This window comes from Xyrauchen texanus, chromosome 30 (genome assembly GCF_025860055.1).
Source record: "Xyrauchen texanus isolate HMW12.3.18 chromosome 30, RBS_HiC_50CHRs, whole genome shotgun sequence".
NCBI classification, from domain to species: Eukaryota; Metazoa; Chordata; class Actinopteri; order Cypriniformes; family Catostomidae; genus Xyrauchen; species Xyrauchen texanus.
In genome coordinates, this window is record NC_068305.1 from 20,498,837 (window position 1) to 20,515,687 (window position 16,851).

The following is a 16,851-nucleotide window of genomic DNA, read 5'->3' on the forward strand; positions in this document are numbered from 1 at the left end:
GAACTGGAGAAAGTATCTACTACCAGAGCCATGACCTAGCATCTAATGTCTGTCTCAACACATTGAGCTCTTGTGCCAACATAGGCAACATAATTTTTTCTATTGTTTCCTCCACCTCTCTTTGTCTAACTCTATATCTCTCATCTCGTCTCCACCTCCACACCCCTCTCTCCCTCAGGTGAATGGTATAGACATCAGTAATGTGCCTCACTGTTATGCCATGGCAGCTCTTAAGCAGCCCTGCACACTATTGCGGTTGACTGTTCTGCGGGAGCAGCGCCACCGTTACCGAACCCACCACCACTCCCCCACCGAGGACTTCACCGCCCATACCACCAGCATCCGAGATGACAGCCTACACGTGGTCCTTGTTAAAAGGGCCCTAGATGAGCAGCTGGGCATCAAGCTGGTGCGCAGGCCAGAGGAGCATGGAGTATTCATCTTCCATCTACTAGAAGGGGGGCTAGCTGCCCTTGACGGAAGACTGATGGTGGATGACCGTGTGCTGGCCATCAACGGGCACGACCTGAGATATGGTGCCCCTGAGCATGCCGCACTGCTTATCCAGGTGAATATTCTCACCCTCATGTTGTTCCAAATTTTCTTTCCAAAGTTTCTTCCATTTAACACAAAGGGAACTGTTAGGCAAAATGTTATGGTGACTGAAGGTAACATTTAGCCTAACTTCTCCTTTTGTTTCCTACAGAAGAAAAAAAAATAGGAATTGGGTTTAGGAAAGATAACAGATTTTCTTAGGTGAACTATCCAATTAAATAGTGGTTTAATGTGTGAGAGAGTATAACAAATATATGGTTTGATTTGTATATCATTGTGGTGGGTCTTGCTGGTCTGATGGTTGTTATTGCTGCTTCCTGTCTGGTTCAGATTGGTCTCGAAGGAGCCAAGATGGCCGCTCACAGCAAGCAGTTTCTGACAAAGATTAACTACTGGCAGGAAACTGATTAAATTAGTCCAATTAAGGCAATAACAAGCTAGGCCCACACATTTAAGAGACAGCGACAGAGCACTGAACTCCCAAGAACTCCATGGGCCCACAATGTGAGTGTGTAGGTGTGTGCTGGAGAGTTACACAAGCAACAGAGTTGTCCGATTTTTCAAAACTGTGGTTCACTCAGATACAACAACAGGAATGGATGAGAAAGAATAGGAAAAGACAAATCAATCTAAAAGAGAAAAACTTAAGACCATTCCCGTTTTACAGCACACAGCTCCCAAATCTCCATATATATTAGTTTTCCTTTAATAAGTACACACTTCTTCTTAGACATAATCACACATTCACACTGAGTTGGAGCTGCAGGGCATTAGCAGTCATCACAACATCTGGTAATTGTGATTCCTAGATTTCAAGAGAATAATGAGACCTTACTCTCTCTCTCTCTCTCTCTCTCTCTCTCTCTCTCTCTCTCTCTCTCTCACACACACACACTCACACACACACACACACACACACACACACACACTTGTCTCTTGGGTATGAACAAGCTATTTAGAATTTTAAATGTTTTAGAACTGCTCAGTCCTTTGGGAAGTTGTTGTCCTCTGTTTGCTCTCTGGTGGAGTCTAAAGGTTCAGCCGTAGACGGCTAATGTTAGCCTAGCTTTCACCCACCATGGCATTGTGCCAGTTTTGAGACACATGAAATTGCATGGCAAGTGCACTTTTCTGTCCTGTGTTGCTGTATTTCCAATTGAAAGAACATCTTGGTTGGGAAATATTGATGGGCTCGTCCATTTGTTTTTACATAGCCAATAGGCTTTAGTTAAATCAGAGCCATGAATCTATCTCGCTCTCTCTCTCTCTCTCTATATATATATATATATCTATATATATATAGATATATATATATACTGTATAACATCGCTTTATGATGAAAAACACATATTTCCATAATACACATTTATTTTTTTTAATTCAGGAGCATAGAAAAACATTTTCTTTCAAAATGAATACAAAAATAACAGAATTAGTCACCCTTCGAACTATAAATATAATTTTATCATTACACATAATGATATTTTAATTTGACTTTTTATTAGAATTTTGTTTGTTTATATTTTTGATTTCTTATCATAAGTTCCAATGGTGCATGATCAGTGACAGACTTGACAGAACTGTTCGTGTTCCCAGAACTCGATAGGTTTGGTATCAATTGCTAGAGAATTTATTTTTGGATATAATCTGAGATTTCCCTTATTGTTTTAGATTAGCTCACTGGAACAGACTAACTAGATAGGGAAACAAGCAAAACACAACGATCTGGCAGGGCAGACGAGACAAATGAGAAACTAAATAGTAAAAAGAACACTGAAGACAGGTACCACCGATAATACTAATGAGCAGCGCAAATCAGTGCTGCCATGAAAGTGCTGATTGCGCTTCTGAGCAGCACCTGTGAGAAACACAAGGGAGAGAGGAAAACACAAGCACATGGGACAACCTGACAGATGGGTGGAGACAGTCACTATCCTGCCACAACAAATATAAAACGAGACCAAAATATCAGGATCATGTCAGTCCCCCTCAAGGGACGACCCTCAGGTGTCCCAAGATGAAGAAAGAACAAAACTAGACAAAAGACAGGTTGACAGCACAAAATAACACAGAACAGACAAGAAAAAACATGAGACCAAGCAAAATATACAGGGAATAAAGTAAGGTACAGGGCAGAACCGGCGAAATGGACCAGGTTGGCACTAGCAGGATGGACCAAGGTGGTACCGGCGGAACAGAACAGGGCTGCGCCAGTGGGACAGACCAGGTAGACACTGGCAGGGCCGACCAGGACAGAGCTGGCGATATGAACCAAGGAGGAGCCGGCGGGTCAGACCAGTGCGGCACAAGCGGGATGCACCAAGGCAGTACCGGCAGAAGAGACCAGGGTATGACAGACCAGGGAGACACTGGCAAGACAAACCAGGACAGCACCGGCAAGGTGGACCAGGGAGGAGTTGGCGGATCAGACCAATGCGGCATCAACAGGTCGGACCAAGGCAGTGCCAGCAGAACAGACCAGGGAATAGCAACATGGCTAGATGTGACTGCTAGACTTTGCTTGGCTGCAAGATTTGGCTTGGCTGCTTGACTTGGCTTGGCGGCTTGGCTTGGTGACTTGACTTTGTGACTTGGTGACGACTCGACATGACAGCATGACTGGACGAGAAGACTTGACTGGACATGGGGGCTTGAACAGGCTCATCGACAGTCACATGGAACAGGACAGGCACATCAACAGCCTCAGGAAATTGGACAGACTTGATGACCACAGGGAACTGGACGCACTCGTCAACAGCCACAGGGAACTAGACAGGCTGTGCGGCCACCACTGCAGTTGGGACCGCTGACAGCGACTGGGAAACTGCCTCCATGACCGTGAGCACTGACAGAGGCAGGGGAATCTTTCTCCTCCTCCTCCTCAGGGACTTGGAGGAAATGGATGAGATGTACGCCTCTGGTGGGGGGATGACATTGTCCTCGGACTGGGATGAAGAATGGAAATCTCACAGACTATAAAAGACACAGGCTGTAACGACCACCTCCCATCTCATGGCCAGCCTGATAGTCTCGAGAAGATCTCCACCCTCACCCTCAATGGGCTCATTAAGACCTTACCTAAAATGCTCAATCAGGAAGGCCTAATTGTTTCCCAGACCTGAGGACAACGGCAAAACCTCAAAAGCATACTCCCACATGGACTTAACCTCCTGCCGTAGCCCATAGAGCTTCTCAACCTGAGCAACTCTCTGACGTGCAGGAAAACCCGACTTAGGGGGAAAAACATCTCTGCTGGGTCCAAGGTTGGCCAGATCATTCTGTCATGGATTTGAAAGGAAGGACCCAAACTGAGGAGGTGAATTGATGTTTTATTTAACAAAGAAAAACTAAATACAAATAGAAAACTCTCACGAGGGAGAACAGAACAAAAAGCTAGACAAAAATAAAGCAATAGTAAACCAAATATAAACTGGAGCTCACTGAAACAGACTAACTAGACAGGGAAACAAGCAAAACACAATGATCTGGCAGGGCAGACGAGACAAAGGATAAATTAAATAGAAAAAATAAGACAGGTGACATTTCGATGCACAATTCAAACAGTAGGTAGGAAGAGGTAATTTGGCGTATTCCAAGGTATAATGTCAAAATTGGCAAAAGTGGAGACAATTTTTTTCATCGGACAGCGACAACATATACTCTCTCTCTCTCTCCCTCTATCTCTCTCGATATATATATATATATATATATATATATATATATATATATATATATATATATATATATATATATATATATATATAATGTGTATAATTACTCACTTCAGCTTTTAAAAATACGGACTCTAATGGTAAATGCTATGGATTCTGTAGGCAAGTGAGGACCGTGTCCACTTCATTGTGGCCCGTCAGACTCACATCCCCACTCCAGACATCTTGCAGGAGGCGCCGTGGAACATGGAGGGACCACCACCCTACTCACCTGTGGATATTGAGCAATCATTACTGGTGGGTTTCAAATATAGATTCATAAACATAAGCAGCACACTTTTTATTTCCCATCCCTCTACACCACTTTACTAAAGATTCTCTTATTGGGGGAAAAAATATCTGAAAGCCTGTTACTTCCACATCAAAGAATCGAGCAATCAGCCAGCTTACACACACTCCACTGAGACAGCCGTCTCCAAACCTATTAACGGAAGAAAACCCAGTAGGAGAAAACACAGCCGTGGCAGGGTGGATTTCAGTGCGTCCTCTAAATGGGATTTTCTGCTGCTCAATATTTGTGCTGACAACTTTCCTTGTTTTAATAAATCTCAAATTCACAGCTATTAATTCTCTTTTCATTTTTTTCCCCTTCCCTTTTCTTTCTTCTTCTTTATCTCTCCACCACTCTCTCTATCACTTTTTAACCTCTCAGTAACTTTTGTTAATTCTCATTTACACACTTTGATAGGCAGGGTTGGGAGGCTTACTTTTGAAATGTATTCCAATACAAATTACAGAATACATGATGTAATTTGTTAAAAATGCACACATGTTAAAAATACATTCTTTGAAAAATCGAAATATCTCATGCAGTTTTGATTCTAAAATCAGATCAATCTTATTGCTTTGTTTGAATGATTTTTAGATATTTTTACAGGTAAACAATGCAAAAATTATTATCAAGAATACAAATTTTACCCTAATATCAAAGGTCTTACTAAAAAAAAAGAAATTATGATCCAACGTGAATTTTCTTGATAAAAACATACGATCGTGTCTGGCAACATGTGCATGTAAAGTGGCTAGAAATAGTATTTTAGATTAGCGTAAAGCTGACAATTTACACAAGGTTTATTTCTATTTCTTCTGCTCCAAACTTACTTCAAACTTACTTCTCTGTCTGCTCGTACACATCATAACAAAGTGTTTCACTGCTGTTCAAATGCACTTTGGATCTCATCATTTATATGTATAAATGTTTTCCATCTGAAAGCACTAAATATTAAACGAAACAAATTACAATAAAAATGCAAATTATTCTCTTCAGTAATCAAAATACTTTTTGAATGGAATGTAACTGTATTCTGATCCCATTACATTTATTCCGTTACTCCACAACACTGTTGATAGGTGGAAACACACTGGCTTTATGCTGTCAGAAGTTTTTCACTCTGAATTAGACGGCCTAATACACATTTTCCCCAGCGATAAGCCCCACACAGTAACTACAGATCTGATTTGCTGTAGCCCAAGGCTCAGACTAAATATAAACAGCACTTTAATAACGCCTTTTAGTAAGTTAGAGCTTAGTGACTGTGCTTGTTGTTTTTGGAGGGGATCCAAGGCTGAATTTGTCCATGGTCAGCAATATCACAGCATCCTGTACAAGCTCACCAGTTATTACAAACACATGCACACACACACCCACAAACAGATGCTGTCCTTTTAGTTAGAGTGTCAGAAATGAGTGACTACAAAAAATTTGAACTTCAGGTCACAGATAACCAAACCTCACAAATACACACATATACATACACTCTATTTAGTTTTTGTGTCTCCACTCCAGGACTCATGCCAGAAGCCTGCATGTTACGAGAAGACAGTGACTCTGTTGAAGGAGCCGCATGATTCACTAGGTATGACGGTTGCTGGTGGGATGAGCAGCAGGGGGTGGGACCTGCCCGTTTACATCACCAATGTCGAACCCAATGGAGTGGTGGGACTGGAGGGCTCAATCCACAAAGGTAAAATCGCTTATAGTGTGTTTAACTAACTCAGACACAGCTAAAGGGTCATACCCACATACAGGGATCTGCAGCAGCAAAGTGTCAGAAGTCATTAATTCTCACTGAATTTGCAGATTTCCGGCAACATGAGTGACCACAGCGTCCATTGCCGAAGCAATCCGGGTGTGGCCAGCAATGCAACAAATTTGAGAAAAGTTGAACTGTATGCAAATGAGCAGTATTGCGATGCAGTAACTACCATCTACCATCAGACTGCCATTTGTAGTACCATTTTTTCACCTCCTGTGAAGTAAAGGATTTGAGTGCAGACAAGATGTATGAAAAGTTAGTTACTGTGTGATTTCACAAACTTAATGAAAAGTTCAAGTGACAGTAATTTCACTGTCTTATTTGATTTGTCTCTGCCCACATGCAGGGATATAATTACAAAAATATGACCCAGGAATTGTTGCCATTCCAAGTGAGTTTGATTCATACATTGATAGATTGTTTGTCTTGTTCTTGATATGATGCATAGAGCACTGCTGCAATTTACATACAAATACTGTCCCCTCTAGAACTTATAGTTTTAGCAGCAGTAAACTTTGTCAAAGTAGAATGACTTCGGATCGTTCACACCGAGCATGTTGTTGTGTCAGCTGATTTGGATAGACACAGATTCTTGCCTTTTTTTCAGTGTCTCGCATAGGAGCGCCACTTTTAGACTTGTTAATACAGAATTACTTAAGGGGACAATTAAAAATTCACAGAATGCGTCCATTTGGACGTTACAACATAACATCTGATTCAACTCATCAACTAATTAGTAGAACACAAGACCTGAAAAGGGTGTGTTTGATAAGGGAGACTTCTAAATAAAATATGTACTGTTAGAGGGCCTCAAGGAAGAGGACTGGGAAAAACTGCACTTATTTGACAGACTTATTTGACCATTGCACTGTGTCTCACAAAACGTTTTGAAGATGATGAGTGAAGTTCAAATAACTACAACTTTTAAAAACATTTTGAGACACCTGTATTCTGTTCTATTCATTGCACTGTGCATCTTTTTTAATGTGAGTGCATTCAGTCTGAACACCCATTTAGAATGTAATAAGAATGAAAATAGAATCTTACGTTTTACCAGCAATACATCTGATAAAAATGTGTGATCAAATATAATTTCAGTGACCAGCAGTAGCTGGTGTTTACTAGCGACCCACAGAACAGCAAACTGGCAACCCCCAGCAATAAAATTGTTGTATGTGTGAACGGGACACAACAAAGCCACACACACCTGTTTCCAAGGTGCCCCTCTGATCTTATCTCCGTTACACATTTTGAATGCGAGTACACAAACAAACAAAGACACACCTGCTAATGCATATGTATAACTATCATCAGTTCTGCAAACATATGCATATAACACTAGAAAATAACACACTTGTACAACAACACACTCCTACTCATACACCTGCCATCCTGCCAAATCCTTTTTTCTATCATATACACTTGATAACAGCCCCCAGTTGAGCATATGGAAGTTTTATCTGTTTTATTTCTGTCATATGTGACATGCATATAGGCGTGTGAAAGCACAGGAGTGATCGTGTATAGTCAGGTATATGGAGGCCTGTGTGTGTTTAAAATTTAATCTATCAAATAAAGACACACATAACTTTAGTCTTTAATTGCTGTATTAAAATGGATAATGGTGTGGTTATCCTTTGTTTGTTTTTATGAGACTCATTTTGGCAAGAGAGAGTGTGTGTGTTTGTGTACAGTGTCTTCCACTGTATTTCAGTATGTGATGCCTCTCCCAGTTCTGAGTCTTAGACACACATCTCTCATCTCAAACTCAGAGGTGTGTCTGATTCTGTCTCTTTTCTTTCACCTTTTCTCTTGTCTTCAATTGCTTCCATCAGCACAGAGTAAAAATTCTGTATTCCAAAAGAAAAGAAAAAATAATTTGAGACACTTGTTAGTTTAAAGGGATAATTCACCCAAAAATTAAAATTCTCTCATAATTTACTCACTCTCATGCCATCCCAGATGTGTATGACTTTCTTCTGCAGAACACAAATTTCAATTTTTAGAAGAATATTTCAGCTCTGTAGGTCCAGAGGTTTGGAGCATCAAAATGTTGTCACCTATTCACTTGCATTGTATGGACCTACAGAGCTGAGATATTCTTCTAAAAATCTAATTTGTGTTCAGCAGAAGAAAGAAAGTCATACACATCTGGGATGGCATGAGAGTGAGTAAATTATGAGATAATTTTCATTTTTGGGTGAATTACTCCTTTAAAACTTAGATACTCAAAAAATGAATTAAATCATCTTATTTCAAAACACCTCTGCAGTGCAACAGTAACAATCTTTTGATCTCTCTATAGTAATGTCGCTATCCCCATCTCCTAGGTGACATCCTGCTGAATGTGAATGGGGTTGACCTGACGGGTGTTACTCGGAGCGAGGCTGTGACTAACCTGAAGAACACCTCATCTCCGGTGGTCCTGCAGGTGCTGGAAATGAGACCCCCGAATGAGAGCTCCCAGGACTCTATGCCCCCACTGCATTCCCCCTGTGCTCTCTCGCCCTCATCTCCCGGAGAAATCAAACTACCCCCGCCTAATGATGATTACGCTCCCCTCTGGGTGTCCTGGCTCCAGCTGCCCAGGTACATTGAGAGTAATACCCATCCTTTCCAAAATACAAATAAACGATAGATTCACCATATTTACAGGGTGTGATGCACTTTATTTTGCTCTCGACTTTTGAGTTAGCATAATATTTACACAATTTTGACACAAAGGTAAACAAAATGGTGAGAGATAGAAGTACTGGCTCATCAATATGCAAGGGATAAGTCAGTCAGCAGCGCAAAATAGCTAAACCCCGACAACATAAAACTTGTAGCATCAAGGTATTTATTTTGCAATAATGACCAGCTAACTGTACATTATCCCCCTTATTACATGACTACTAACAAAATAAGTAAATAAAGGTCAGGAAATATTTATTTGAGTTGAAATTATTTTATTATATGTGAAGAGTGCGGATTGATACAAGAGACCAGAACCTAGCACAATGGAGATTGATGGCCATGGAATATACATTCAAATTTACAGTCAATTTTAGCAGTCATTATACAATTATATTTGACTGCAATATCCCACAATTGACCAATCACAATCAAGTATTTCAGAGCGCCCTGTAATAGGCACTCCTAGATATTTAACTTTAATAGCCCAAGTTTCCAACAGTTAGTACCATTGAAAATTTGCAGAAAGGCACCCAGGTAGACAACAGTACTACAGTGAACTGATTGTACTTTTGTCCTTCATCGCCTTGTTTCAGTAATGTCAAACTCAATGTGCCTTCACTCATGGTTTCCCACTTATGTCCTCCTTCCCTTGTCTTATTTACTATTTTCTTCTTCCTTATCTCTATTTAATAAATTTATAAGGACTTATTTGACTGATGGACTATGCATAACAATTCAAAGTTTTGGGTGGGGAAAAAGAGAGGCAGGATAGGAAAAAAGAGAAGGATTAAGAAAAGAGAGGTCTTCTCTCTTTTCTGAAAGAGGTTTAGACATTTCAAAGTGTGACAGCTTTAAAAAGACCCTTGAAATAGACCTTTGCACATTTCATTCTCCCCCATTCCCAGAACATTTCCTTCATCTGTTTCTTTCCCATCTCTTTATTTTATGTTCCATCTCCCTTTTGACATTATCTCATTTCTCCATCTCAAGTCCACTCGCAAACTGAGCTCTGGTCTTTCATGCTGTTAGCACTCAGGCATGGTAGATATGCAGCCTTCAATATTTAAAAAAATCCACACATAGCAATATAGGTATTTTCAAGTCTTTCAGTGATGCTTACCATATAAAAGTCAATTTTACCCCCACAGGATATCCATAATCCCCTCAAAAGCGTATTTATGATACATTTTCTGTTCATTCCAGGCATCTATATGGCTGCAAGGACATTGTCCTCCGCAGAAGCACGTCTGGCAGCCTGGGTTTCAGTATTGTGGGTGGACAGGAAGAACTCAACTGTAACCAGTCCTTTTTCATACGCTCCATAGTAGAGGGCACGCCAGCCTACAATGATGGCAGGATACGGTATGGATACCTGGAATTTTTAGTATCTAATTTTTAAAAGGAATGTTCACCCCTCAAATGAAAATTCTGTCAATATGTGTTCACCCTCGTTTTGTTTCTAACCCATTGTGGAACACAAAAGGAGAAACAAAGCTGCAATGAATGAGGACTGGAGCTTTCAAAAGTAGTCCATGTGACTTGTGCTATATTCCAGTCCCACCAAGATTTCACAGCACTTTTTCCTGATCATCATGGACAAAAATGATTGAGTATGCTGCGGCTTTGCTCTAAAATTGCGATGCCACTTAAGCTGTTATTTTGTTTATATTTCTTTTGCATGTGTTATTTTGCTGTGAAAACTCACAAGTAATCAAAGTATACTTGTATAATTTGTGTCAGTAATGGTATAAGTGCAAGTGCTTATAATTATAGAAGTGCATATTATATGTAGCTAGCAAGCAAAAAATAATATACACACATAAATACAATACATTTAGGATGTGAAACCAGTGATGTGGCTAATATGTGTTCAATGGAAAACCCTTAAATATTTGTATATATACTTTTAAGCCTCAGAAAATGCAAGTAAACTATTGTAAAGTTAAAACAATACACTTACAATAAAGATTGTAAGTGAAGATTAAACGCTAGCAGTGATGTACGTGCACCATTTAAAAGTTTAGAAAAGGCTTTCTACAGTGAACACAAAACATTCAGTTTTCAATTTAACATTCATATAATGACAAATGTTCTTGGTTGTTGTGGGTTCATTTACAGAAGAAGAGCTGCTTACTCTGTTCATGTGGATATGATACAATGATGGCTTGCAGTTGGACATGTCTTGACTGCTTAAACCCATTCGAGCATTTGTTTTGCTACAGTCCGTATGGAGAAAAGCGATCTAAAAAAAAAATCACGGAAATCATACAAAACTGCAAGCTACCACAAATAATTGGAGACTGGTTGAATTAGCATATATTGCAAATTCCTGGAGGGACAGATATTCCAAGTCTTCTGAAGCCACACAATGTGTAATAAAGACCAAAATTAATCATATTTGTCAGAAGGACCACTTTTACAATGCTTTTGTGTCCTATTTATGTGTATAAGCTCCAGTCCCAATTCACTTTTACTGCATAGAAATGATAGACCGATCTTCAACATTTTTCCACAGTGCAAAGATAGTCACACAAGTTTGGAACATGAGGTTGAGTAAATAATGACAGAAGTTTCCCTTCGGATGAACTATACCTGTAATGGTGAAACATACGCTTTATGTAGAACACCTATAAATAATGGCCTAGTGCATAGCTAGTGCAATTTATTAAATGCTATTTTTGATCTTTTGTTCTCTGTTCTTTCCCTCTCATACTTGTCATGACTCCATGTACTGAAACTTCATCCTTCTGGCTCTTTCCTCTCTCATATCAGATGTGGGGATATACTGCTGGAGGTGAACGGGACAAGTACCTGGGGAATGACACACACGGCTCTGGTGCGCCTTCTCAAAGAGCTTAGGGGCCGTATCACTCTCACCATCGTTTCATGGCCTGGAAGCCTGTTATAGGACAACTCTGCATGAGGGAGGGGCTTAAAACTCTGACCCTGCACTCTGGGGTGGAGCTTCAAATACAGACCATATAATGACAACAAATGGTGGATTTGAGAATAAAAGGTTTCCTTGATAGGCGGGGCTTATTAAATGAACTGTCCCAGGAAGCGAGAAATGACAAATGGACCTCAACCAGCTATTAGGAGCTTGCACAGACTCAACAGATGAAGGCTGAGCTAATGATATGACTCCAGCCCCAAGAGGCATGTTTATCAAACAGACTCCAAAATCAGGAGGCGCTTTCATGATTTCCCAAGGCATAGAGATGATAGCTGGCAATGAGAAAAGTGCATGACAGGAAAAACCTGTCCAGTGTTTTGTGGAAAGTGGAGCTACTAAAAGGCTGGGAGGGTCTAAAACACAAAATTATGGATAAGAGTTAGAGAATCACTCTAAAGATACATTGAGGAGTGCGTCTGATAATATACGAGTCAGAAATAGTTGTACAAACATTATGGGCACTGTGCTATATGTAGTCATATTGTGTGACTCTTATAATGTTTCTTCAAAGCAGGGATAGGGGAGAGAAGTTTGTGAGTTGGACGATAGGTGTGTGGGATATATAGAGTCTGGGTGGAGGACACACATATTGCCAATCCCATTAGTTTTACATGTTAGAAAATGCATTGAAGTGGATGCACATTTCTTTAATATAAATGTTGGTGTCTGTAAAAAGATAAAGAAACAAACTCAAGCACTTGTTCTGTGACTAATATAACTTTGTTTTTTTTCTCTCCGTTCCTATGGCTTTCAGATTTCAGCTTCGTTTCGTTCATTCTGACACATTTGCCAAGTAGTTCTAAGTTGGTAAGTTTCAGATGCTGTTGCGAAAGAAAATAAACTATAGTGAATAATAATACAAAAGAATAGCAACTGAAATAAGAAAAAGCAATGTTCATAATCTATTTTAAAAATGGAAGCTAAATTATAAAGCTTATATCGTGATATTTTGGCAGCCTTGCTGATTTTTTTTATTTTGTTTTACTTTGAGGAGAATGTAAAGGAGAAAGTGAAGTATGAATGGTGCACTGTGTGTTTATGAGAGAGAGAGAGAGAGAGAGCGAGAGAGAGAGAGAGAGAGAGAGCGAGAGCGAGAGTGTGTGTGTGTGTCGGTATCATTGTGGGCATCTCATGCTTTGGCTTGTGCAGTATACTGTACATGTTGTTACCTTTGGTTCAATGATCAATAAAGTCATTCTACAAGGAGAAATTTAGTGTAAGAGTTCTTTGCGTACACTGTGTATGTGTGTAAGTATGAGTGTGCAAGGCATCCGTGACTGAAGGTCATTATGGTTGCAAGCATTCTCCACAGTGAATAATGGTTCACACACATATACATTCTCTTAATCATGTTTATAATGATTTTGCTTCAACAAAATTAACATTTGGTACAACAAAAATACCATCTTGTATTATCAAAACAACCTTAATGTTGTTTAGTTCATTTTAAATTAATAAATAAATGTATAAATTAAAAACGGTGTACCATTTGGACCACTTTTTTCCATTTCATAAATTATATTTTCAAGAAAAAAATCTTAAATCGCTAAAAATGTAACATAAATTGGCAAATCAAGTTTTTGGCATGTGATAAGGCAAAATTGACTTTCAGTTGGTCATGCCTCAGGCTCTGACTGGTGAATGGACTCAATGGTCAGCAAACAGGTTCACCAGCAAGTTATTCTGTCACCTCTGACTGGTTCTCCTGGTCTGCACTGCACTCCTCGCTGGGCTCCCTGCTCTCTCGGTGATGCCTGGAGCGTTTGTGCCTGTTTCTCCTGTTCTCTGTGTCACCACTTTCATGACGCCTCCTACTGTGGCCACTAATGAAAAAGACAGAAGGAAGGCGGTGGGGGCACAGTCACATGATTCATATTGGTTATTTATTCCCTCTTTAAGGTTACGATGCATGCTTGTCTGTGTGCATTGGGTGTATGCATTACCAGTTACCAGAGCAATATCTCCCCCCAAGGCAATGAATTGAAGTGGTATTTATTTGGCCTTTTTAAGGGTATATTTTTCTCTCCAACTATATAAAACACACAGTATGTCATATTTGTATTTAAAAATATATTTCTGTGTGTTACCTGTGTGAGGATCGGTGTTGTTCATGCCTGTCTTCGTGTCTTCTCTCTCGACGTCTGTCACTCTCTCCATCTCTTCCGGAGCTTTCTCGATACCTGTCACTCCCGTAATGACTGTGATCCCTGTGCCGAGACCGGCGCTCCTCGTCACTGCACACAAATGCATATGCACACACTCATTAGTAATGACAGAAATGAACACACCTTGTCGAACAGACAGGGTAATTAATAATCTGAGAATTGACAGATCATCATCAATGTATTCTCCCCTCTCATGTTCATATAAAAATACGTATGTGTTTTCATTAACCCTGATCAATCAATTCTGCCTTATTTTGTATTCCTTTATATCTCTCATACACAGTTTGCTCCCAATCTCTCTCACTTACTCACTGACCATATTTGTATGCACAATCATTTCCAATTTAGGTCCAAGTTTTGGTTAAGTCTTTATTCTGAAAAAGTGGTTTCCCTTCTCGAACAATGGAAATGTCCTGAGTATATTGTATTCAGCATATTCCTAAGGCCACGTCCACACTGAATGGCATTTTCCAATACTTGAAAAAGCACTACATAACTACATACTTTGGAAACCGATGATATTATGAAACTGAAAACAGGTTTCAAAATGAAAGATTAGTGTGGATGTGGCCTAATATGCTACGAAGAGACATGCTCTGTTCTCCTCTGAAATTCTCTTGCCAATGATTACGCTGTATTTTTTGTTAATTCCGCATAGTAATTGAACTATTTTATTTTCATTAATGTCCTCAAAAATAGCACACAACAGCTAAATAATTGCTAAATGTATGTCATTAGACTCCTACAGTGTTTTTACCCATCTGAATATTGTTGCTTTCTTTTAATGCTTGTTCAAAATAACTGTCTCTTCCTCACTCAAGAAATGTGTTTCTTCAATAACTTGATTTTCACAACTGTCTTTATCTAAATTTACCCAGAACCCTTGCTTGGACATGCACACATATAAGTAAATGCACAGTTACAGGGGATATTCCGAATAAAGTGGTTACTGATCTAAATTTTGAATACAGGCCAGTGCCTGCTGTCTTATTCAGATTTCCATTAACCGGAATATTGGCTTTATAGTTATGGCAATCAGATAAATGCATTTACATGATGTTTACATATAATGCAATTCTGATAAATACCAAAACATTCTTGTGTGTGTAAGCGCAGTCAATGGCCTGACTTTCACCCAGACATGATTCAAGTTGCAGCCATTATGATGAGTCATATTGAAAGTAAGTGCATAATTACTTACAACATGTTACACAGTAAATGAGAGACAGAGAAAGGCAGGGAGACAGACTCAATAATGTAATCAGTACCTCTGTAATTAGCAGAGACATTTGAAATCTGCGGCTCTCAGGTGCAATGTTATGGATTAGTCTTGGAAGCACTAATTACAGGGGGACAAAAACGTTCGAGGCGACAGTGGTATGTCTGAGGGAGTCGAGTGGCTGTGTGTGTGTGTGTGTGTTTAAGTTGTGATTGCTCTAGAAAGCAAAATGCTTTTGTTTCAATTACGTAACTGCTAAGTTTCCTCACTCATTGTTGGTCAAAAAATGTGTATGATATTGTTAGCAGGCTGTGCTGAAAGGGCAGCATGCGTCTGTGCTAGTATGTCACATGCTGTTGCAAATTCCTCTCCATGCTATAAATACTGATAAGAACCATTCACATGGTGCTTTGGGATTTTGTGTATACATGCACCATGAGCAACACATTATATGACTGAGTGTTCGTGAGTATGTGTAGGTGTCCTGCCAGATGGACTGAAGACAGGCCTGTCCTCTCTCTAAGCCACAGGAATGAGATCATATCTAGGAGACAAGTGTTCACCAAATGTCCAACCAGTTGCTGAGAGTATTACCAGCCAGATAGAGAAGTAGAGAGAGGTAAATAAAACATGAGAAAGTGAGAGAAAGGGGAAAGTGAGAAAGTGTGTGCCAATTTGTCTTTCTCGGTCTGGCCCCGTTTAAACTTGGTACTAACATCCATCTCAGGTGAACTGATTACAAGTAGACAGTATTAAATGCAACTGTAAACGTGGTCCAAAAATGTTTTGTGATCCTATGACTCAAACCAAATTCAGAGGTAGTTAAAAATTAATGTTTGTAGTGTAAACACTACAAACATCCTGGACAACAGTAAAGGACCATCTACTCACTTGGTCAATCAACCATTGCACTAATACAAGGGTTTTAAACATATAGTATCATTAATATAGGAGCTTGAATAAATTATAAATGAGAATTCGGCTCAAAATGCCATGTTTGTAGGCCAACTTGTGTTTTTATTTTCTTTGTGCACAACATGCAGTAACACACTGAAGAAAATTAATTCACAGTTGATTGTTGTCAGGAAAATCACAGACGGACACCAACAAATCTGATCACAAGTGGTCTAGTCAAAGCAGACGCATTTGAAAGGCATGTTACTAGGTGTAAATGGCCTAAAAATGCATCTCCCGTGACCACTTATGACTGGATTTTGTCAAGGGCAGAGTCTCGGATTTCATGACTGGACAAATCACTTACTATCTCACTGTTACTGCGTGTTGAAGTTTAAAAACGTTAGCACTTTGTTGCTCTCAAATTTACCCGAATGTTAAGTCTGTTTTCGTTATAAAACATTTTCATTTTCCTAACATCATTGTTGTCCAAAATATTCAGTTATGGAAAGTGTTTTTGAAAGGCTCTTTTTTCTATGGAGGAAAACGCCATTATAGTGTGGACGAGATAAATAAAGTAGCCAAATCAATGCATTTTCTAAAACGTATTAGTGTGGCTCTG

The 16,851-nt window shown here is 39.5% G+C and overlaps 2 protein-coding genes across 2 annotated transcripts in view; one reads left to right on the forward strand and one right to left on the reverse strand.

The window, feature by feature from the left end:
• Positions 1 to 13,154, forward strand: part of LOC127624315 (E3 ubiquitin-protein ligase LNX-like) — a 67,706-nt gene extending 54,552 nt beyond the window's left edge. Inside the window, 6 exon segments of the mRNA XM_052099094.1 lie at positions 179 to 568; positions 4,389 to 4,523; positions 6,073 to 6,250; positions 8,653 to 8,911; positions 10,202 to 10,360; positions 11,771 to 13,154. Coding sequence (XP_051955054.1) covers positions 179 to 568; positions 4,389 to 4,523; positions 6,073 to 6,250; positions 8,653 to 8,911; positions 10,202 to 10,360; positions 11,771 to 11,906 — 1,257 coding nt within the window. The 3' untranslated portion in view covers positions 11,907 to 13,154.
• A 144-nt stretch (positions 13,155 to 13,298) lies between these two features.
• Positions 13,299 to 16,851, reverse strand: part of fip1l1a (FIP1 like 1a (S. cerevisiae)) — a 50,213-nt gene continuing 46,660 nt past the window's right edge. Inside the window, exons 14-15 of the mRNA XM_052098154.1 lie at positions 14,039 to 14,185; positions 13,299 to 13,774 (exon numbers count right to left, since the gene is read on the reverse strand). Of these exons, the coding sequence (XP_051954114.1) occupies positions 13,630 to 13,774; positions 14,039 to 14,185 (292 nt within the window). The 3' untranslated portion in view covers positions 13,299 to 13,629. The remainder of the gene's footprint in view (positions 13,775 to 14,038; positions 14,186 to 16,851) is intronic.